Source organism: Camelus dromedarius, chromosome 4 (genome assembly GCF_036321535.1).
Source record: "Camelus dromedarius isolate mCamDro1 chromosome 4, mCamDro1.pat, whole genome shotgun sequence".
Lineage (NCBI taxonomy): Eukaryota > Metazoa > Chordata > Mammalia > Artiodactyla > Camelidae > Camelus > Camelus dromedarius.
Genome location: NC_087439.1, coordinates 91,883,104 through 91,907,353, shown reverse-complemented (window position 1 = coordinate 91,907,353; position 24,250 = coordinate 91,883,104). Strand labels below are relative to the sequence as shown.

The following is a 24,250-nucleotide window of genomic DNA, read 5'->3' as shown; positions in this document are numbered from 1 at the left end:
TCCCATGCCTCTCATCACGTCTCCTGTGCTGCGCTCGGGAACTTCTCCCTCCAGCCTGAGTTCCTCAAGGGTACAGCCCCAGGCTGCCAGCTCACCTGTCACCATAGCCATATGCTGCCCACACAGGAAGTGAGTGTTTGCTGGATGAACATTCTGAGGGCAGCAGAAGCCTCCTTTTCTCTTGCAGCTGAGACATCAGCTAGCTGTACTTCTATGAACTGTTGGAATGGAGTCGGGCTATTTGTCCAGGACATCTGAGCTTGAGTCAAAAATGATCTTGGAAGTGAGCTCAATGTAACAGTCACATGGAACCAAGCCTGGGGGATGTGACCCTTTCAAATACACCAAACAGGACTGTAGCCAATGGAAAGGTGACCCCGTGGGCAGAGACATGAGGTGAGAAATACCAAAACGTGGAACATCCAGGTGGCCAGAGCTCAAAGAAAAGAAAAAGGGCTGGATTCATTCCATTGCCCTTTGGCAAACCGTGTAAGTAGATGCATATTCTGGACTTGGATTTGCATTCCCTGCTCATATAACCAGAACTCATGCACCCAGGAATCAAGGAATAGAAGTGGGAGTGGTTCCTCTCACCAGCCCCCTCAACATGGAGGTCTGCTGGAGTATGTTACTGCTTTCAAAGGAGGAATGCATCCACCAGGGGACACAAATGGCTCCACTGGGCTGCAAATAGCTCACCAGGCTGTTCTGGGCCCTTGAGAACACTGAACCAACAAGCAAATAAGGGGATTATTCTACTGCTTGGGGAGCACCCCCGAGAAGAAACTTGGGCACTGCTGCACAGATCGGGTAGGGAGGACGGGCTGGAAGCCAGAGAATTCTCGAGGTCCTCTCTTACAAACAGCAAAAATGAATGGCAAACTGTTAACAAATAAAGGCTGGATGACTAATTCAGATCCTTTAGGAATAAAGATTTGGACCAACCATGCCAAACAAAGAATCCTGACCAGCTGAGATCCTGGCTGAGAGCAAAGGAAATCAAGGCTTGATAGTGGAAAAAAAGTTAAAAGTACCAACTCCAGTCTCATGAGTTACAGACACTACCTATTCTTGCTTGTTATGTGTAAACACACACACACAATTTTCCTCTTTCCTCGTTATTTCACACAAGTATTTTGGGAAGTTTTTACCCTTTAGTTTTGTTGCTCTACATTCTGTTGAGATGAGGCTGTGACTGAATTAGATTGATCAGCGTGGCCCAGAGGCCCACACTGACTGCTGATCTTTACATGTCCTTGGTTTGGGGAGAGGCTAAGAACGTCTGACAATTAGTTGTATCTTGGGCAGAAAGAGTTTCTTTAGTGATACTACTGAAGTTCCAGTATGTGTAGAAGGGTGTGTGCAGACGCTGAGTGGCTAAAGGGGAGGACTGTACCTCTCAGTTTCACACTTATCGTTTTGAACTCTATTTCTGTGATACTGGGCCTAGAGCTCTGCACACGTTTCTGCTTGGCCAGCTGGCAGACCACTGGATTTCTCCAACAGGGTGCACTTCGATGCTGGAGAGAGGAAGAGGAAGAGCAGCTCCTTCCTGTTCTTATCAGCATCACTCCAGCCTCACTCATCTCTGCAACGGCTATGTGCTCCTATGGCTGCAGCTGAATCAGTTGCTGCTGCCAACATGCCCGGACCAGCTTCTTTTCGCCGTCAGACACCTGCACCAGGTGAGCAGCATCCATCTTCAGAGGCCCCTGCCCCTGGAGTTGCTACTACCTCCTTGATTTTTTGGTGTCTTCTTTAGGCCTTCTTAGTGACTGAGTCAACAACTCTTACCATATTGTTAAAATAACTTGCATGGTTTCTGTCTTCACTTGGACCATGACATATACATAGAGGAAATTTCTACCTATTGAAATGAAGTTTCCAGACTACACTGTTTTAAATCTTTCATAAACTGCGGCTCTGCAGAAGTGTCACGCTCCCGCGGTATTTCACGTGGGCTCTGGAATGCCCCACATGTCCAACTCTGGGCTGAACAGAACATCCCAAGCCAAGGCCTGGGGAGACTTCTTACTTCCAAATCTGAATCTTTGAACTTCCTTCCATTCCAATACTCCTCATCCTGAATTTAGAAGAATTAAAATGAACAACTATATTTTGACATTCAAAATGTAAATTGAGTTTTGACAATTATTAATATCAGAGAATATTTTTTATGATATATTTATGTCAATGATACTGGCAGTTTCTAGTTTATTTCACATTATTTGTTCTGGGATGCATTTAAAATGAAGATCCATGCAGAATTAGTGAAGGGCAGAATTAGTGGCAACAAACTACCAGTATCGCCATTTCCACTGGATTAAAGAGTCCACAACCGGGTTCTTGCTGTTATTTTTCATTTATTACTGCAGTAGACAATTGCTCTGAAAGTGCAACACTAAATTACTCTTGTCACAGCCTCTGCTCCTCCACTGGCAAATACTTGCAAATTCATTCTTGGAGCATCGTGGACCACAAGCTTCTCTCTGGGTGGAAAAGTATTGTCACTGCTAATGTCACAGGGAAAACGCACATACACATGAACAGATGAGACGAGCACTGGAGGGAGTAGGGCCAGCTTCTGAGGGGTCCTGGGAACAGCCCGCCTGGCACAGTGGACAGTGACTCCCCATCCCCCAGCAGCAGCCTCCCGCATCTGCTAGACTGGCCCTGGTGCACCTTCTCCCCTTTGTCGCTAGCACTGGTGATGCCATAAGCATAACTGTGTCCTATCTCAGTGTGGCGGAGGCCCATGGAGTCAAAACAAAACTGAAACGACCTCTCAAGCTAGTGTGGAAAATGGGTGGTTTGGAGAAACTGACTCTTCACTCTCTCATTTAAAGCTGTTAGGCAGAATCTCTGGAGAGCTCTGGGGGTAAGACGCTGCCTAGCAGGAATAACTCTTGTTCTAACCAGCATATTTTTGATGGGAAAAAACAACTTTCAAATACTGCAAAGACAAAGAGGAAAGGGGAAAACATGAGCAGCTCTAGGAAACACAAGTTTAAAAAGTCTGAACAAATAAGACAAATAAAAGAGGCAGAAAAGCAAAAACATGAATACGGACAATACCCAAGCACTCGGCCTGACAAAACCCTCACTCGTGAACATACACACATACACACCCACACGCACACACTAAGAGTCAGGTAGATGCCCAAAGGGGGGCAAATCCAAATGTCTGCTCTCTTTGGAATTTTCATGGCAAATCTGAGTTTAGGCAAAAGTGAAGACCTCCCTGGGGTCTAAACTCAGGAGGCAGCCTTTGCTCCCCATTTTAACCAATGTTGCTCCTATATTTGTCTGAGCTCTTCACAACTGTCTGGGCACTGGAATTGATTCCTCACATTCCTAGAGTTGAAATTCCGGCTAGATCTACTTATCTGATCTAACTTCACCTGTAATGGAAGCACCTCCCTTTTGGCCCCTATACTCCCCTGTTCTTCTAGGAAAAAACATCCCAAGACAGTGGTAATTACAGGGTGTTCAGGAGCTGGAAAGCAAGAAGAGAGTAATACAAATATAATAAGGAAATGCCTGTTACTCTCATACGATTTCTCTGAGACCAGGTAGCCAAGGCCCCCTGGCCTGTAAGGAAGGTTTTAGGAGAGGCCTTAATTTAAGGTACTGCGATCTCTGCTCACAAGAGCCAAGTAAGACAGTGCTCCTTGGAGGCTGCTGGAGGACTGGTCCTCAGTACTCATTTCAACCCTAGGTGCTCTTTGACTTCTCTGACTTCAGTCCTTCTGGAGTCTGATGCATGCCCAGTCACCGTTAGAGCCTGCCTACAGTCGCCTGCAAGGTTTCTGTCTGGGCCTCCTGGATCAGCACACATTTGCTAACATGTATTATACCAGGTGATGAGGACTGAAGGCGGGTTCCTCCAACCACTGCAGACAGGCACAGCCACGCAAAGAAAGCCACCTATCGTGGCCACCGTTTCCTCAGATGTCCCAGTTTCAGGATCACAGAATTCACCATATTAAGTGTCAACACCTGGCAACAACCAGCATTTACTTCCCTTCCTCAATGAGGGGCAAGCAAGAACCCACAGAAATGGGCTGGACACACAGGCCCTCCTCATCTGGAAAAATGGTTTCAGAAACTGCCCTCAGCTCCAAATCCTGCACTTGGAACCTCCATTATAACCTAGTTCCTAACCAAATTAGGTTCTGCTGGGGTTTAATTTATAAAGTCATACCTTCTAAGCCGCCTCAGTGAAACCAGTGTGGCCCACTGGATTAAAAGTCTAAGTGCAGCAGTGCCTAAAAGGAAAGAGTCCCACAGGAGGGACACTAGAGGGCATAAGGCAGGAGACTGTACAAAATCAGTAACACATTTTCAGAAAGTGGGGGCTTGCGGGAAGAGGGGCATGAAATAAACAAAAAGTCCCAGTAATTTAATGGCAGAGCTAGAGAGAGCATTTATGCTATTTCAGGACTCTGGATGCACAGACATTCATAATACTGATCACTCTCAGTCGACAGCTCTGGCATATACATGTGGTCATGACGCCCTTCGTACAGCAGAGGAGAGCACGACAGAATGCCCGGGAGGCATCTGGACAGCACGCAGCAAAATGAAAGGCTGAATTCCCCTCACAGAACCCCATTTAAAACAAAAAAAGTTTGTCTATCACAAAGTCACGTTTTCCGTTTTTCCGCTTTATAAAGTCAGCGATGCTGGAGGGTGTCTAGCGGAATCCGTCCTCCAGGAATGAGTGCAAAAGGGGAGCACACAGCTCAGGGACGTCCCTTCAGTGAGCAGAGGGAAGGACCAGCCGAAGACCTCCCATCCATTTCGGACAAACACACACATACAGAAAAGGATTATTGCCAGCTTGTGTACTTTCACAATGTGATTTTTGTATTTCGAAAGCTTGAATTGTCCCTGAAAGAAAAAATGGGAGAAAATAGAACATTCAATACAAAGATCATCTCTAGGCAAAATACACACACACACACACACACACACACACACACACACGGGAAACCTGGCCTTAGCAGCTCTCAGGCCCTCCTGACACCCCAGGACCTTCCCACTTTGCTAATCTAATGCCAACACAGCAACCTGCCTCCCAAGTCCCTTCAAACCCTTCAACTCAAATGGTTGCAATAGCAAAAGATCAGAAACAATTCAAATGCACATCAACAGGTGGTTAAGTATTAATTAATAGGGAACTAAATATTTAGGGGACTAAAAATTAATGGACACTGTGTAGCTTAAAAAAAAAGATAAAGAAGCTCTCTACTAAAATAGAAAGATCTCCAAGAGAAACTGATACACTAAGGTGCAGAACAGTGTGTGTACATAGTATGCTACCTTTTGTGTAAGTAGGGGTGGGGGAAATAAGGTCATAGGTCATATTTGCCTCAAATAAGGTCATACATAATAAAACGCTGTGAGGCTACACAAGAAACCAGTAACAGTGGTAAACTGGAGTGGAGCGGTGGCAGAGGAGGGGGACACAGTGGATCCTGGATGATGGAGAAAGAGTGGGAAGGAAACCTCTTTCTTTCTTACACACACACACACACACACACAAACGCGCGCGCACACACATTAAAAAAAAAATTGAACCAAAGACTGTATTACATATTCAAAAAATCAACCAACCAACCCAAAACTCCTTGGTTCAAAACTTATAGCTGCTTACAAAAGGATTCTCCAAGAGGTGAGATCTGGAAAAACTTAGCTGTAATTCTTAGAAGAGAAGTGTGTGTCTGTGTGTGCGCGTTTGTGTGTGTGTGCGTTTGTGTGTGTGTGTGTGTGTGTGTAACAGATCATAAAATGTGTTTTCTCAGTTGCCTTCTATTGGAAGCAGACAGGTTTGGCTGCTCACTAGTAACCTCTCCTGTCCCAGACTAGACATCCAATGACATCGCAGCAGTTCACATCACTATTTTAATCTCCAAATCTCAGGGCTGGAAGGGGCTTGAAAAGGTCACTGCATCTACTGCTCTGGCCCAGACTTAAACTTGTCTGAAATTTTGAGATAGAAATTCTATTAACCTGATTTTGAAATCACTACTTCTGCTTAATTTTAATGGGACATTCTAGAAGCTTTGGTTTTAACTGATCTGTCTTAAAATTGCTACAGTTGACTGGGTATCTGGCAATTGGTCCCGGGTAAATTAATACTCATGAAAGAATATGCTCAGCCCAGCCAAACAGCTGCTGGTGGCTGGCAGATTCTCCTCCATGATGGCAGCAGGCTGACAGTGACAGCCCTCACTGCACAGAGAGTAAGTGTGGACAGGTACACTGAGAGGGGCATAGGTTAACTCTGGCTGGGAAGACACTGATGTTATCTCAAGAGCCCACTGGTACTTTTTGTAACTGACATGCATGATCATGAAGCTCAATGATCAATGGCTACTGAGAATTTCAATGATTTCCATCTAATGAGTTGAAGACGAAACACAAAGAGAACTTAATGGGGTAATTATCTATTTAAAGGGCAGTTCAAAAGGACAGACCCCACTGAGGTGCCACAAGTAGCTAGCAAAGAATAAAATATACCTGGTCCTAAGACAGAGAAGAGAGGGCATACCGGGGTGTGCGATTTGAGTCCCCTTAGGGACGACGTGCTGTAATACTGAGTCTGCACAGCAGAGGACACCTCTAATAACAAACAAGTGATTAGGAAGGATTGGTTTGCTCTGTTTCCTTTCTTCCCCTTTGACGCCATCCCTATCCCTGTAGATCAACTGGGTCACAAAAGTCAATCAGCAGGAAGAAGTAAGATAAGTGAATAGAAAGCAGGGGTGCAGGAAGGGAGAATCACAATTTTCGGACTCTGGGAGAATTATCTGTCTTGGAGGAAGAGATGGCAGGCAAGTATCCGGGCTCAACCTTTTCAGCTGTTTAGTGATGCAAAGAAGAGAATTTTCAGGATAAGTCATCACCATTTAAGCAGGTCATCTTATCTTCTGGAAGAACTCCTGTACTGTGCTGGGGCTGGGCCAGAAACAGACTCTCTCTGTGGCAGGTAAACTGAAGGCTTTATAACACCTTCCCATTCAGTTAACGTTCATTCTAATTCTATTGTCATAGATCTCTTCATAGTCAGAAAATCTAAGAATTATTCTGAAGTTTATCTCTACAGTGGAAAAGGGGAGGAACAGAGCCAGGAGAATCCAGTTGAGTTTTTCCAGAGTTTGATACTAAAAAAAAAAAACCCGAAGAGAAATGAGGGTGGGCAATAGGCTCCTGGCAAGGATAGGCTGAAGCAGGCTGGTGGCAGCTGGCAGTGCTGGTCTAGCCTTTCTTTAAAAAAACTGGGTTGAGAACAGCTCGGTGCCAAATTTAGCCTGAGGAGTGTGTTAACCTCAAACCAGCTGGGAACTAACCTTCAGTTACGTCTGTCCCTCACTGCAGGCTGCAGTGCAGATTAGGAGACAGGGAAAGGGAGAATGTAGACAGGAGGCAGCAGAGGCCACAAGCAAATTTTTGGTTGTTTTTAAAGATGGGCTTCTGTTCTTTTAAAAGCCAACTAAAATTTAGGAAATCCAGAGTGAGTTCCTGAAAGCTAGCCCCTCGAGGCACCTAGCAACGTGTGGACCATTGGCAAGGTAGTGTGGTTTTGGTTTTGTTTCTTCTATGATCCAACAGACTTTCCACAAAGAAATGATAAAATTTTTACATCCTCATCTGTGAATTTATATAAAACAAGCAACTAGGACTGAGACCAGTATATTGATTAAAGGGGCTCTTCAGACATCAATATTTCTACTGTATCTTATTTATTCCAGGGAGTTTTACATTCCAGGGCACACGACACAGAAGCCAAAAGACCCACAATGCTACAGAAGTCAAAAGGACATTCTCTACTGTGTGACACTTTGTTCTAAAGATGGGGCCTCAGAAATGCCCGAGCCCCATCCCAACTGTATTCCAAATTCACATTCCCAGGGATCTGGGGGGAAACTGTTGCCCAAATACTCTGAAGCAGCTTTCTAATCTGCTCTGCTCAAAATAATCGCCTTTTTGTACTTCTAGTGAAGTGGACAAGTACAAACTCGGGAAAGAATGAGCTAAGGTAGAGGCTGGCTCCTGCAGGTGGACAACAGAGGAGCAAAGTCTTCCTTAGAAAAACGCCTCTCACTCTTACAGCAACCTGCCACTCTGCTGGTGCCCTACCAGGGGCACCCAAGTGATATTCTGGGTCAAGGGAAAGCTGGGAGCCACCGAGGAGCCCTGCCTGAGTCTGCTCTGAATAAGGCTCTGAGGGCACTCACAAAGCAGCCTATAGGGTGAAGGACACATGGTCTTCAGGGAAGCGTTCCCTGGCTACTCAGCTGTCCAGCCCATGCCAGCTCTGGCTTCCTCTTCTCTCCCTCCCTGAACAGTAAATAAAGCTGCAAGCCCTTCCTAGGTTTAGTGTGGCAAATTTCAATCCCTAATCTCCCACTGAGGGATCACATTAACTTCATTCCCCACCAATAGAGATCATGCTTTGTGCATGCCAGCCCAGACATGTGAGGACCCAGAATCCTCCCCCAGCAGCTAACTGGGAATTCTACTGAAACCCCAGAAAGGGCAATACTTATTGATAAGGGTAATGGAGGTTAAATAAAACAGTCCTAAAATATTAGCAGCCATATGTAATGGTATAAAATATCAGATAAATTGAGGAAAAGTATTTGTGGATCAAGAATTATTTAAATAGTAGTTTTTACTTCTTCATAGATAATGACCTACTGGGAAGGGGGGAAGAAAACTGAGGGAGGATGAGAAGGCTAAAGTGTTGGGGCCTCTAAAGTGGCAGCTCACACTACCACGTACTGTGCGCATCTTCTTGGGAAACCCATCACCTCTTTGAAGGTTGACTTACTAGAGATAAGGGGGAGGGTATAGCTCCGTGGTAGACTGCATGTTCAGCATGCACAGGGTCCTAGGTTCAATCCCCCCACCCCCATTAAAATTAAATAAATAAACCAACCAACCCAACCCCTCCCCAATCAATCAATCAATCAATCAATCACTATGAAGTCCTTTTCAAGTCTGCTAAGACAATGAAGTGAGTTGCTCTCTCTTGTTTAGGCTCTAACACTCCTCTAGACTTCTAAGTTTGTGCTTCAAGAACACCTGATGCAGGAAGCGCTCCCGTCAATCTGCCGCATAAAAGATATGTGGGGGACGGCAGCAAAAAGAACAAAGAGACTACAAAATGGCAACAATGCAAATATATGTCTTTTCAAAGCAATTCGAAGATATTTGTCCTGGGGGATTCAGTGTTAGCTAAGGGGAGAGGGAACCATTTTAAGTTTTCTTCCATTCTGACTATTCCAATTTCATTGAAAGCCTTTCCCCCCCCCATGGAACCTAAGATGCTGTTGAATTATAAAAGTTCCCTCATTTTATGTACCTTAAGAGGTAAACACTGCCAATTAAACTATTTTTTTTTATCACATTCACTGTAAGCATCCCAATTTTAGGGATATTAAAAGTATTTAAAAAAAAGGAATCAGAATTAAATATAGTAATACTATCAAAACAAATCCATTATAGAACCAGGCTTCTGGAAATTTAACTTGCTGATGTATTTTGAATATCTGCTAGATTCTAGCCTGCAAATCAGTGTATCAGTATTAGAGCTGATACATGTTTTTCATTCCTCCTTGTATATACTAGCAGCCATTTCAGAATTCTACATTGACAATATTTTACAAAGAAACCCTTTCAACTATAATCTTAAAAATCTAGTGTTATCATCTAAAAACTGAACTTGTAATAAAGGAATTAAACTATTTAAGAAGAAATATGAGTGGCACGAGAGTGCAGGAATTCTGGGACTGTTTACTACTCAGGCCCCTGGCCACCCTCTTCTGGTCCCTCAGTGTCATCCTCTCTCCTGGCCTATCTGAGGAATGTAGTCCTCCTTTTCTTGAAAAAGCCTCACTTCCTTCCTGGGAGAGGGGAGTTCTGAAGCTGCTACTACAGCTGACATGTTCCGTTCCAACTTAAAAAATTCTCCATTTCCTAGGGATGGGGGTGGGGGGTAGTTGAGGTCCAGGAGCATCTCTCAGACCAGACACATGCACACACTGTCCATCTACTCCTCTCATTCAGAATAAATTTACCCAATTCCTTCTGCTAAGGAGACAGTCATGGACTCGGAGCTCTCTTAACTGAAATACAAATATTCTTACAGTGAATGCTTCTGTTGTCCCAGCCTTTGATATATCCCAGTGCCTCTCTCTGCCAGCCAACATGTGATGGCCCCACCACAATACAATCTGGCACTATGTCTCCTACACAGCCCTGACCTCTACCCCTTGTTCACTTTAACCCTGAAGTTATATCACTGTTTCCTCACAACTGACAAACACTACCAGCAAACGAGTCATCACTCTCACCTAAGCCATCCTGGGGCCTGTGGAACTGCCCTGTTAGTCACAGGACACTGCCAGATGACTTAAAAATGGCCACATCTGGGCAAAAGGATCTGTGGCACGCTTATAATCATGAAATGTCAGCATCCAAAGAGAACCGAGACATGTTAGTCTGTGGAACCTCATCTTCCAAATTAGAACCAAGAGGTACAGTGAGGTTAACCGACATGCGACCCAGGGATGATGATACCTCAGCGGTTCTGGACTCAGAGTTATTCTCTGAGACGGGGATAATCAGTCAGAGGGGAGTCTGGAGCAGGCCCCGTGTTGGCAGAGGCAAGGCTGGGGGTAAATGGGGAGAGGGCATCCCTTGGGAAGAGGGGTCCTATGGCTGAGAGGTATGTCACAAGGTTACGGAGAAGATAGACAAGGCCCTACCCTGAGTGTGAGAGACAGAGGGGGAGCGTCCGATCAGCGGCCGCTGCTGTTCACCAGGCCATGAAACTCCTCCCAGGCCCTGGCAAACCAGAGACAAAAAACACAATAGTACATTCAGATCAAAGGCTTTTTAACAAAGAGAGAACAGATAAGATCACCCCACACCCCCTTTCACATACCCTCAAGGTCGAGTGGAGCCCACCAATACCCGCAAGCGCAGCAGTGAGGTCTCCCCCCTAGACTTTCCTCTCAGCTTAGCAGGGGGGCCTGCACCTTGCAGGGGCAGCTGGCAATTCTCCTGGCCCTCACTACTACCTCGAGGACTTGCAAAAGTCCTTCTATCCACTCTTTCAACACGTCTACTGGGGAGGCCAATGAGGTCAGAGCTAAGGTCACCCACCAACAGAGACAGCTTCAAGTCACTGGGGCGAAGGGCAGCAATTGTATTCTGCCCTGGGGACGTGAGGACAGGTGGTACAAACTATCTTTCTTCATCAGGCCTCACCCCGAGGGTAAAGGCAGGTACCCAACAGCACTATGATGTCTAAAGGTGCGATGAGGAAATTATACCACTTTATCTGCTTTCACATTTCCAACCTTCTGACCCTTCTAAACTCAGACCCCAAATCTGTATCAGGTTCCATCTGTTTCTGATAATACCCAAGTAACAATTTTTAAAAAATACCCAAGTAACTATTACCTTAAATTTTAAGTTGCATAGGTCACAGCAGTTAGAAATTTCCAGGATCAATGCTCATCACAACTTTAATGCTTATTAACTTAATTTAGAAATTGGAGTTAGGAAGGGTTAAGAAATGTGACCAAGGGGTACAGAGTCTCCTGGAGTAATTCTCCACAAAGAACAGGCCCTTGGTGACTGCTGGCCAAAAAAAAACAGGAGAAAACTTGATCTCCCATGTATCCAGAAGCCCTAACTCACCTAAAGTTTTCTCAGAGTAGCTCATGTCCTACCTTTTTGTCCTAACCACTTTTCAGCTCCCTTAGGGACAAAGTGTCAGGTAACTTTCCTGGGAATTACATATAAAATGGGTAACTTGGTGCTTCTAAATCTAAAATTCCTTATTGTCAATTATCTCATTCTTGGTTTAAAGGATAGTGACAACATGTTGGGGTTAATATGTTAATATGTCACCATGTTAAGCCATGCTGACAACATATTGGGTTTAATATCTTAAATGATTAACTCACTAGATTTAATATTATGGCCACGTAAATATACTTCATCATCGAGCCTTCTACAAATAGCTTTTCTTCTTTTTTTAAATAGGATGGGATTAAATACAGAGACCTGGCACAACAAACTCATTCTTACAGGCAATAGTCACACCAGTTTCATTAGCATTTCCCTCTTTTGAATAGTGGCATTCATAAGTTAATGATGTACCTCTTAGAATAAAAGGTTGACTTGCAGTTAATGGTTTCTTCAGAGTGTATCGGCAAAATACCAATACGTGTGTGTTAACGGAACTCAAGGAAAATGTTAAGACTGCCCAACAAGTGTGCCAGTCTTTGGCAATTCACAAGCTCAGTTTCCATGGAAAGACATCTGCTTCTCAGCTCTTTCTGGAGAGATGGTAACGTGATGAACTTTTGAGAGTCCACGAATGATGTCAGAAGGCCACTTCGCTCTTCACTCAAATGAAGATAAGGGGAAAGCAAAATCTGATGCCTGGGCAGTGACCAGGAAACCCTCTCTAGTTCTGACAGTGAGATTTAAATTCTACTTAAGCAATTTAGGTGTCAACAAGAAATTGCATGGCTGTGTTGAAGCGTCACCTCATTTATCCTTCCGTTTCTAGAAAGGTTTATACTAGTCCAAATAGAGAAGTCCTCCTCTGTTGTCAAGAACCTGCAGAAATATGGATTTCAGAGTTCCCCTCTAGTCCATTCTAGTATTAAATTGCCCTCCCATTTTCTTCAGAAGAATCTTCTTCAAATGTTAAACTTCTACATGAAGAATCTGGGCAAAGTTATTTCAAAGACATTTCCTCACACGAATTCAATGGAAATAAAATAGCTGATCATAGTCATTGTACAGTAACTCATTCTCACAGGCCAATACTTGGCTAGGAGGCAAATCAATCACCTAAAGGTAGGTACAAATGTTCTAGCCATTTTCCATCTGGCATCCCAGGCATTTTAGTAATGGTAAAACTTGTTTCTTTTAAAGGTAAAGAAAGAACAAGTTCAATGTTAAAACTGTAATGTAAATAGAGTTTCTTAAAAAAATTTTTTTTAAATTACCCTGAGATTAATATAGCCTACTGGGAATTCTGAACAGATTTAAATGACAGAATAACAGCAAGTCCTTCAATAACCACTCTTTATCAGCTCACTTACCAGAAAGCAAACTCTGAAAGCAGAGATCTCATTTTTGTGTGACTCTGCACTTGCCCAAATCCTGGTTCACAGCCTTGCACTCAGCTGGCCGTCACACTCTCGGATGAGCTCAGCCTCCTGCTAGTCTGGGCTTTCTGTACCTTGCACATCAGCATGGGGGAACACTTCACAAATGGAAAGCCTGGCCAGCAGTTATGCTGGTGTGATCAGTGCCACCTGCTATGATTTAGCCATGGCAGGAGAAGGGATGGTTGGTCCTTGCCTACAAAGCTCCATGTCTAAATACAGTGAAATCTAGACATGGTGAAGTCCCTACAACTTGACCCATTTCTCTTCTAGAATAAATGAATAGAGAAGTCACCTACCCTCAGCTCTCTCTGCAGAGGGGCCTGGCCAGTCTTCCCAACACTGTGGCCTGCCAAGGGCAGCTGGCCTTGCCTTCCTTTTCCCATTCCAGGCCAGGTGCACAACAGGACTCAACAATTATTCCAAAGAGAAATCTCTTCACAAAGGACACTGCCGCTTTATATGGCTCTGTGCCCCAAGTTTTAGCCTGGTGGTCCCATGATGCTGGGTTGCGAGTCTGGCTGTGTTGTAAGATTCCCCTCAAAGTGGAGGATACAGCGAAATCACCTGACCCCTGCAAGGACCCAAATGTCTGAAAACTCAACTAAGACTGGCCTCATTAGAAGAAGCCACGCTAACACTCAGTTTAACAAGTTTCCTATTTCTCAATGGGACCTGAGCACCCTTAAGGGCTAACTGTTGGCAGTAAACAGGGTATGAGGCGGCGGGCAACATCCTTTCGCAGCAAAGCAGCTCATCACGCCCTGTGCGCAGCAGCGTTAGCCTCTCAGCTCACTGAGGAGTGCAGCAGGCAAAGGCCACAAGCAGTGTGATTAGGGGAAGGCTGGAAAAACCAGACAGTTGAAAGAGGACATTGCAGACTGGACGGAAACATGGCAAGGTGGAGGTCCACCTGACTGAGAAATCTAAGCCACCCCTAAACAAAATTCCCCTCACCATTTCCAGGGGCCCTAATCTCCAGAGTACTTGGGAGAGAACAACTGTTGGCTTTTTCTTCCTTCATTTCCCTTGAATTCTCAAGTTCCAGCAGCTGTTGCTCCTTGGCTCAAACAAAGCCACACCTGTGGGAGAGCCACAAGGCGGAGAACAAAGCAGAACAGTTCCGGCTTCTGTTCAGATTTGGCAAGGATCGGAGGGGTCTCAAGGTCAGTTTGGTGCTTTCTGATCAACTCTTATTCTGGAAGGTAACATCAAGCTCATCCCCTGGACCAGTTATATTAGCTGAAATTAAGGTCGATACACACAACATCATCGTGGAAGGCAAGAGGGAAAGGGCCATAGAAGACAATTCTTTGACAAACGCTGAAAACACAGGCATTTCCACACACCAGCAAATCTCCCATCTTCTAGGTACTTCAACCAATTCTGGATATGTAATAAAAAAAAGCAGCAATGACACAAAACCTCCAGAATGCTGACCCAGGGTGCTAGTCCCAATGTGTGTTCTGTGGAATCCCCGACCACGTGAAGATTTGTGGTCAGTCAGGATGGTATAGCTCAGAGTGTTGCTGCCAAAACAGAACAGCACAGCCACTTGGGAAAGCTCCACATTACGCCCACAGCCACCTTCACAGATGCTCTCAGGCAACCTGGCTTGCTGTTTGCAAAAATGGTCTACTTTTGGTTTTGGTGGTGGTTCCTAAGAAAACCTAAAGTAACATGAGGCTTGCTGAAATCCTACATGCAGGTTAGGGGCCTAAGGCCAAGCTGCTGCACATACAAGCCAAGTCACAAAGCGTGTGAGGGGCTGATATGCACTACGGTCAAATGTCCCAAGGAGCAAACTCACGCAGGACGAAGACATTTCCCCATCCCAGGTCCTGACACACGACAACCCTGAGTGAAGGCTGGGAGAAATGAAAGGGCTAGAACCCTGAGACCTTGCAAGCAGGGCGAGCTCAAAGAGGAAGACGATCTGGCTCTAAGGGGACAGCAGAAGGGAGAAGTCTGGCCAAGAGCTTGTGGCTTGAGCGGCTTTGGCAGTGAGAAAACCCTGTTAACACAAAGCAAGGAAGCTACATACGTACAGCCACACACAGATGGAAGCACGGCTTTACCTCCAAGCAAGAGATTTCTTTGAAGGAAAGGCAAGTAAACGAAGTCAGCGAAGCAAAGGCCAAGGATCCCCCTTTCCAACCTTACGGACTTTCAAGCTGAATTCTAAATCAGAAAAAACTCTGTTCTGGTCATCAGCGTTCATTAGATGGGAACTAAAATTCAAGTACTCAAAAATGGGGTCTCATTTTGAGAGCTAGATGTCACCTCATTATGTCAGACCTCAGCAGAGCTGGAACAAAATACCATGTGACGTTACACAACGGGCTTATGGAAATGAGGCTGCATTCCCCGATGGCCCTCCGTGGAGAAGTCTGTGCCATTCCTTAATATGGTGACAGTCAGTTTGAAAGGCCACTTCTTTGATGCACCATAAAGAGCAAGAGCATGAGACAAGCTAGTTTAGCACCATTTATTAAGTGATCTCAGCTGTTGTTGTAGCTGCTGCGTGTCAGCCTGTGCTTAAACATAAAATGCTCTTCCAATTCCTCTTGTCCAGGACAGAAGGATCTTCCAGGTAGCACGCCAACAGAACAAGAGGCTCCGATGATGCCAGCTTCAATGATGGTGCCATCCAGAGAGGGAGAGGGTCATGGCACATTCAACCGCGGCTTCCAGAGGTTTTGAAAAAGGAGCCTTTGGGGGCCCAGCCTGCCTGGCATTCTAGTGGAAGTGCAAAAGGTTGGCACATTGGGAGAGAAAGAGAGGGAGACACGAGGGAAAAGTAGCATCTGGGTATCAAGGAGGGTTTTCTGGTCCCTGTAGCTGCAGGGCTGGAGTACTAGGCAGACCTCTGGATAAAGCAGCAAGCAACAGACTAAGGCAAAAAGCCCACAGGCTCTCCTAGACTCTACAAGGACTTGTACACGTTTCTACAAAAGTTAGGAAGAACTGCTTCAGAGTATTAGAGAGGGAGAACAGTGCAGAGGGGAGAGTTGAAAAATACCCCTTTCCCTTTCCTATCCGGGTGAAAAGGTTGCTTATCTGGGGCCTGGGGGAAGGGGAAATCTGGAAACCTTGAACATGACAGTCCCAGAAAAAGTAGGTGTGGATCTCTCCAGCCTGGACTGAGTCTGGCTGGAGGGCAGAAACTACTTGTACTCCAGAGCAAAGAACAGAGAAAATCTGCCTAGAAAAAAACAATGCTGACCTATGACTGCCAAGGCAAGCAACCAGGGCCATGGCTGCCTAGTAACTTGGTGGCCATGATGAGTCAGACCCAGCCACTGGATGCAGACCACCTCCAATGGCAGCATTCCCAGTTAAAATCTGACCCTCAGCTAATTTAAGCCAGTTCCACCCAAAACATCATCTGTAAATGCACGGGAAAAAGATCCCCAAATGGCCTGCCTGCTGAACACCATCACTGGGCTCGTTACTGGTAATGCCTTTGATAAGAACAGCATGATGATGATACCATCACTAAAGATGACGAGAGCAGTAACAGCACTTGGCCCTGAAAGCACTCTCCATCTGAAGACCTTCATTAAAGACTAAATCAGCCTCCCAACAACCCTGTTAGGTAAAGCACTATTATCCCCCATTTTACAGACGGGGAAACTGAAGCAGAGTGGCAAAGAGACTTGCCAAAGATACACACTGATACTAAAGTCAAAGGAGAGAACTGCACCTCTAAGTCCTGACTCCTGGCTGGCTGGCTCCCTCTCCAGTTGTGAGACATCTAACAGCCGCTCCCCACAACATCTTCATAATAACCTGAATTTATGTGTGACACTGAATCACTGAAGGAGCAGGCCTAACCACCGACTCTCATTTGTGGATGCCCAGCTCCACTTCCCTGAGTCTCAGGTAGATGGCAGGACTGGTTTCCCCTTTGGCATTCATGCGCCCCTTAGAGTCTACTCTCACAAACACACTATTCTGCCTCCTCCACAATTTCAGCTCTACACACAAGGAAATGCAGCCATTATTCCTGAGAAGAAGTCAATTTCCCAGGACAAAGAAAACAGACTGAAGCTACTAGGTTAAAAAGACATGCAAAAGTGGGGTGAGGGGCAGACAGGCAGGACTTTACTGTTCAGTGAAATTATCTTAAAAGAACAGTGAGAAAAAGAAGAGCACTTCGTCTTTCATTTTAAGACAGTGGTTAGCAAATGAAAGACAAGACAGCCTGTGTCAATAAGCAAGCCCAGGCAGTGCGAAGGGGGCTCTGCAGGAGGGCTCTCTCTCAAACACAGCGCCCCACCGTGGAGGTGGGCAGGGACCCTCGCCAGCAAAGAACCGCTGCAAGTAGCCAGAAGCACTAGAGGGGAAGACTGGTCTGTCCCTTCTCCTTAAGTCAGTCTCCTGTACGACCATATGTCTCTGGGCCCAACTAAGGACCTACTTCTGCTAAACTTAGGGACATGCTCCCCCAAGCCCCCACAACACGTACTTGATGCTGTCGGTGTGGGTTTTGTATTCCATAATGGTGTTGGGAGGTAGGTTAAGCACTCGCCGAAGTGTGTCCCGGATGCGGGCTGTGGTTGCTTGGTCGCTGGCAGTCTTATTCCATATTGAAATAATGTCCTCCTACAGGGAGGAACAACAGAAGGAATCATCAGAGCAAACCAGAAGCAGTGAGAATAGCAAAGGCAACCCCTGAAAGCAGACCTGCCCACGGGGTGGCTTACCTGAAACCGGACAGAGACCACAGCCCCACAGATCTCCTCCCCAACCATGAATTGTTCCCCCAACATGGCCAGGATGAGATTCTCCCAGCAACGGGATGCCAAGCCCTTCCGCAGCCGAATAATCCACTTGCCACCATTTTTATTTGCATCATCCTGTAAAAAGAAAAGTGTTAAAAGTTAAGATATGGTTTCAAAGCTCTTTTTCTTTTGCATTCAGGCAGTAAAAAGCCAAGGATCCTTTGATGCTAAGAAATCTTGTTGCCTTCCAATTATTCAACTCTACAGGAAAAATGGTGGTAGGACTACAGAGAGAAGAAACAAGAAAAAAGAAAAACAAGGTGGGGATCTTTGGTACAAGTCACTAACAAAAAATGGCCAAACAGAACCTTTAAAAATAATCCTCTTTTCTCAGAACTACATCAAAATGAAATGTCAGATTTCAAACACAAATCATTCCTCACCTGATCTGCTAAAAAGTTTATCAAATATCACCATGTCCCAAACACACAGATATGAAGCCACAGTCTCTACCCAGATCCAGTCTAGTGAAGGAGACAGACAAGAAAATTAATGACAATAGCAGTCTGACAAGTACTGCTGCAACAGAGACTTGCACAGTAAGTTCAAGAAGAACAAGACTGTGAGAAACACTCAAGAAGAGGAAAACATTTAAGCTGGCTCTGGAGGGACACAGGAGTTAGCCAGGGAAAGCAGGGGAAGGGCCCTGCAGGCATTGGGAAGAACATGCCTGTGCACAAACTGACTGTGAGCCAAGGAGATGCAGAGAGGAGTATCTGGCTACACAGAAGGATAGATTTATTTAGGGATGATGAGTGACAAGGCCTGAAAGGTAAATTAGGTACAAGATCAAGTGTGCAACAAAGAGCTGCATAAGATTTTTAACTGGGGGGTATGTGCGACCATATTTGTCTTCTAGAAAAATGCTCTGGCATCAAAATAGAGAAGATGGATTACTGCAAAGAGATCATGGAGCTCAGGTCTGGGTCTCCAATTACTGCCTGTAAGCTTATTTTTACAAACTTTAATCATATGTATACATAGTAACATACTATACACACACACAACCAGTTCTATAGGAAGAATGGTAATTTTTTTTCAAGCCTTTAATGTTGTTAAAGTGACTTCAGTGACTAAACAATCTTCGAAAACCATCCACACAAACAATGGCATCAGTGCCCTTTCCTAGAGGTCCCGGTTCCAAGGACGTACCAAATAGTGATGTAGCTTTCAGAGATTTTAAAATACTTTTAACCTTGACGTGGCTGGGAAAAAAAAAAAAAAAACAACAGCCCCACCCAATAACAACAAAAAACCCAAGCTGATTAGAAAAGCAGTCTGAGGCCTTTAGTTCTCACCTCCCACATGGGTTTAATTCCTTCTTTGAAGAGATGGAAGTCACTGTGGCCTGTCAGGTCCCCAGGACGTACCATGTGGCTGTAAAACCTCCAGAACTGCTCCACCTGCAGAGAGAAGATACCAGAGTGAAACAGATGTTTTTCCTCTTCTTTGAATGAATGTGAGAATTATTTAAGAAAAGAGCATAAACATGAAAGACACTCTACTAGAAACACTACTTTCTGGAGGGTAGATTTTCATCCAGGGCATTGTGTGGGAAGGAAGGCATGTTAGAGGAAAGCAAATTGTATATTTTGATAAAAGAATCATGTAATACTGTTGATACAGGAGTAAACTCTTTAGGTGAGAAACACTAGCCTCAGCTAGGAGCCCTAGCTGGTGAACGTCAATACAAACCCTCCCGCGGAAGCTGCAGGGCAGTCACCACACACTGTAAGAGGACCTTGTTTTACACAATAAAAACCATTTAGTCTTGAGGTATATTAAGTGCTACACAACCTCAGCCTGAATGTATTTTTTTTAGAACAAAATCACTTAAGAAAATACAGTATTATTAACTACGTTAATTAACTAGTCACTCTGCTGTACATGACATGCCCATGACTTATTCATAACTTCAAGTCTGATCACTTCTTGATCAAAGATGTTTACTGACAAATACAGCAGTAGCTACAATGAAATACATTTTATTTTATTTAGCTACCGAGCACTAAGTGACAGAATCAGGCACATGCTCTACTCTACACCCAAGTGCCCTTGCTAAGGCCAGGACAGTCCAAAACCAAGCAGGACATGGCTTCTCTCACTTAGGGTTTAAGTCCCTCTTCTTGGCTAGAAATTTTGTTTCTCTTAGCTCCTTCTTCACAGTCCTGTTAGAAAATTAGATATTTCTCTATTCTATACATATTTCTCTATCAAATGTACTCTTATTTATAGTCATCATGTTGTTCCTGTTTCTCTCACTAGTAACTTGACAGGAGAGAGTACATCCCTATTCCTCTGCAGTTCACAGAGAACACCTACAAAGTACTGGCCAGTGAAGAGGCACACTTTAGGAAGAAAAAGAAAATGTGGAACAGTCTAAAGAAACAGTTGGTACTTGCCAACACACTGCTGAGGGGGCTCTAAATAAATACAAAGCAAGATTCTACAACGTGCAGCTCAAAATGGGAACTGAGTAGATACTCCTAGATCTGGACAGACCTCACACTGTGTGAAATGGCTGTCCTTTTCTTTCCTCTAGAGAACAGAAACATGGAAAATGTCTCATGTTACAAAGTCAGGAATGAACACCACTCCTAGGACTTCAGTGCAGTGTTTCATCTCAGCAATAGCTATGCTTAATTGTACACGGAGATTCAGAACAGTGACTGGTCATGTGCACACGGCGAGCAACAATCTTTCCCCACCCTAACACAGTGGAAAGAAATGAAGCACGTCTACTAGAAGCTGTGGCTTGTTGTGAATCGGGACTTGAGGTGAGTGGCAGGGACAAAGTACATCAACCATCACCAACCCCCTAATCAAGCATTGCTTCATTAACAGTTTGGTCTCCACCAATCTTTGAGCCATCCCATACAATCTTAGAGCCAGAATCTCATATCCAAACGACAAGAGAGATGAAGTAATAAGTAGCTTGAGAAATATTATTAAACTTTGATTTTTTCCCCCTTCTCTCTAGGCAATTTTCATTTTTGAAACTCCCAACTGAAACCAAAAGGTGAAAGAAATATTTAGACTCAGAATACAAGATGTAGAAAAGACCTCAGAAATCATCTCAACTACCTTCTTCATTTTCTAATTGAGAACACAGTTTCAGAACTTGCCCTGACCCACAAAGTCAAGCACCAGAATGGATGAGACAGACCTGTGATCCCCAAGTCCAATGCCCTTTCCACTTCAAGACACGGCCTTCTTAGTCACTTTTCAAGAACTTTTAAATGTCAAATACTAGGATTGAGGACCACTGGGAAATACTGCTTTGGCATTAATAAAGGGTTTCACAACGTAATTATTTCCGTGTGAGGAATTTAATATTGTGAGACATTTCCTAATGCCCCGAATTACATGACAGCGGTGAGTACTGAAGCAGCATTATCCCAAGATGCTGCTGATGATAAACTGTTCAACTCAACATAAAGGCCCAAAGAAAACAAAAACTTTCCTTGCACAAGTTGGGTAAATTCATGCATGCTTTTCTTAAGAGGAAAAGAAAATGCTAGAAATATTTATAATCATCCCAAAATAACTGAACAAAATCCTGAATGAAAACTTACTCCCCAGGTCAGCTCCTTCGTTGATTCTGAGTGCCTAACCAGCTGCTCATAACGTAATGGCTGTCCTTTTACCTGCAACGTCTAGCCAGTAACCAAAATTTCTGTGGATTCAGGAATGTTAAGACTTCATGGGTATTTTTTTAAAGTTTAATTCTACTGTTCTCTCTGCCAAGAATTCCTTCCTCTTCTTAGCACCTGTTTAAATTCTTTAAATTCAATCTTCAATCCATCTCCTCTCAAAGAGGCTTTCTCCAAGTTGAAATTAATTCCTTTCCTCTGAACTCCAAGATCACTCTAGCCATGCCTTCCTTATATAGCACCGTCCATTGCCCCTCCGTGTTAGAAATTCCTGGGAAGGTCTTATTTCCCCAAGGGCAAGGTTTTAATTCATTTTAGAACTCTATTAGTGCCTTGAATTCATTCAACAAACATTGCTTGAATCAAGTATGTACCAGTGCACAGGCTATTTTGAATAATTCAAAAAAGCCTACATTTACCAGTGATAAGGGAGCACAGGCCAACTAAAACAAAATCTTTGCTTTTTGCTGAAACTTTATCAACTCAGCACAGTAATCAGATAATCTGATTACCAGTTATATTTGTATATCTAATTAATAAACAAACAGATATATAAATAGAGCTTGTCTAGTAAACAAACATTTAAAAAAACTGGAGCCTCTTGGAATGCATTTTAGCATACGGAAGCGTGACAGAACACGGGCTTTGGAAGGTGTTTTTTTACAGCCTACCCAACCTGAGTTTCAATACTAGTTCTTCTACTTAATCAAGTAAATTGTAACTTACTTGAGACTTCAGATCAGATACTTAGCCCAAATCTCATTCACCTCATTTGTAAATAGATAGTATCACTGACTTGATAGAGCCATCGTAACAACTGAAGTGAATTACATGAAGTGTCTATTACTGTGTCCTTCCTCTTTATTAATTTATTGTAAAATTTACTGTCTATTATAGTTTCCTTTTCCAGTGTCTGCATTTTAAACAGGACAAACACCTCAATAATTTCAAGAAAATAACAAATCCTGCATTTGATTCTGCCCAGAGATTGACTGGACAGCACACAGGAAGTACATAGTAACTTTCATTGAACGAGACTGACTTTAGTTGCACACAGCTTTTCACAGTACACAAACCAGCTACCTGTGAGGGAGATAAGAGAGTGTGGGCTCTCTATACTGACAGTACCCACAAAAAAAGTTAGAGATTTTGTTTCTTTCTGAACATAGAAAAAAAGATGCTGCTTTATGCATAATCACTAACATATCCAAAACCCTAATGGGAGTTTATTAAACAAAAACTTTAGAATTTCACTCTGACTTTACTGCAAGCTTCATGAGAACAGACATCACGCACTATAAAATTTTGTATCTCCCATGACACTTTGAGCATAGTAAGAACTCAATAAATAGCTACTTAAACAAATCTGTATTTTTGTATCATCCCCTTCTGATCAATTCCACAATTCACATACTTGTTTGTATCAATGTATATTGCCTACAGATGTGTAATGAGAAATCTAAGAATGAAGCAATTTGACTTCAGAGACTTCAATCAGTCAACTAAGGAAACCAGTATCCTAAGTAGGTTACCAAAAGGGTAAATAAACACAGTGATGTAAATACAGGCGTGAATGTACAATCACGGCTCACACTACATTAAGCCACTAAATACTCACAGAGGCAAAGGTGCCAATCTGTTTGATATTCTGTTCGTAGCTCTGTGAGCTGGTGGGACGGCCGGGGGTTCTCCTGGAATACCAGAAAGTGTAGTTATACTGCAGGGGGTGCTCTGCTGGCCCAGGGACAACAGCCTGTGAATTAAAGAAGGTGGGTTAACCTGGGCATTTTTCACATGCTCTGAGACTGAGAAAACATTTTACACTGTCACCGCTCACAACCTCCACAATTAAAAAGGATGCATCCTCAATTACTGCAATGTGCTCAAGATTCTGCTTACGTAGTAAATTTCTTTAGTGGTTAACTGACTGTAAGTTCCTGTAACATTTTCTCTGTGTTCTCAAAGCTTTTGTAACTTTCTACTTCCTACCATAGGTATTTATTTTTGTATCTTATCTCAACATATTCCCAGGCCAAGTACGGCCTCCTCTATGGCACTCTTATCACTGGCCAAGTGACCTTGGGCAAGTTGCTTAACCTGTTTGTGCCTCAGCTGCTTATCTGCAAAATGGGGGAAATAATAATAACCACCCTCATGGGGCTGCTGAGAGGATCAAATTAATTAATAGATGTAAAGTGCTCACATGGTGCCTGGCACACAGTAAGTGCTCAATAAAAGACAGCTACTAGTATTACTGGCACTGTAAACGCCTTGATCCATGGTCTCATCCAGCTTTGAGTCCTCTTAGCACACAAGATGCTTACATTTGGAAAGTACTCGATATTGTGGGGCAAATGAATTAATGATTGCTTTAATATTTCAAGAAAGAAATTGACCCATCTATCTCAGATTCTCTAATTTTTTTCTTTTCCAAGTCACTTTCAGCTCAGAGTACTTATTCTTCTAAGTGATGTGCAGGACTTGAAACACTGAGCAGCAGCTTACGAAGCAGCTAACAGCCTTAAACTCCAGGGTTAATCTCCATTACATCAAGCTTGGAGAATACCAGAGAGTGAGGCAGCATCTCAAGATCATGTTTCAAGGG

General features: G+C 43.9%; 1 protein-coding gene across 4 annotated transcripts in view; it reads right to left on the bottom strand.

Moving 5' to 3' along the window:
* Nucleotides 1–2,343: 2,343 nt before the first annotated feature.
* EIF4E2 (eukaryotic translation initiation factor 4E family member 2) overlaps nt 2,344–24,250 on the bottom strand; it is a 28,790-nt gene continuing 6,883 nt past the window's right edge. For 2 of the 4 annotated variants that reach the window (XM_031452416.2, XM_010999004.3), the window contains exons 3-7: nt 23,264–23,398; nt 19,291–19,395; nt 17,915–18,067; nt 17,677–17,813; nt 15,680–15,944 (exon numbers count right to left, since the gene is read on the bottom strand). In XM_031452416.2, the coding sequence (XP_031308276.1) occupies nt 15,872–15,944; nt 17,677–17,813; nt 17,915–18,067; nt 19,291–19,395; nt 23,264–23,398 (603 nt within the window). In that variant the 3' untranslated portion in view covers nt 15,680–15,871. Of the gene's footprint in view, nt 4,894–10,778; nt 10,858–15,679; nt 15,945–17,676; nt 17,814–17,914; nt 18,068–19,290; nt 19,396–23,263; nt 23,399–24,250 lie in introns of those variants that run through there. The other 2 variants (XM_031452417.2, XM_031452418.2) reach the window with 2 other exon arrangements.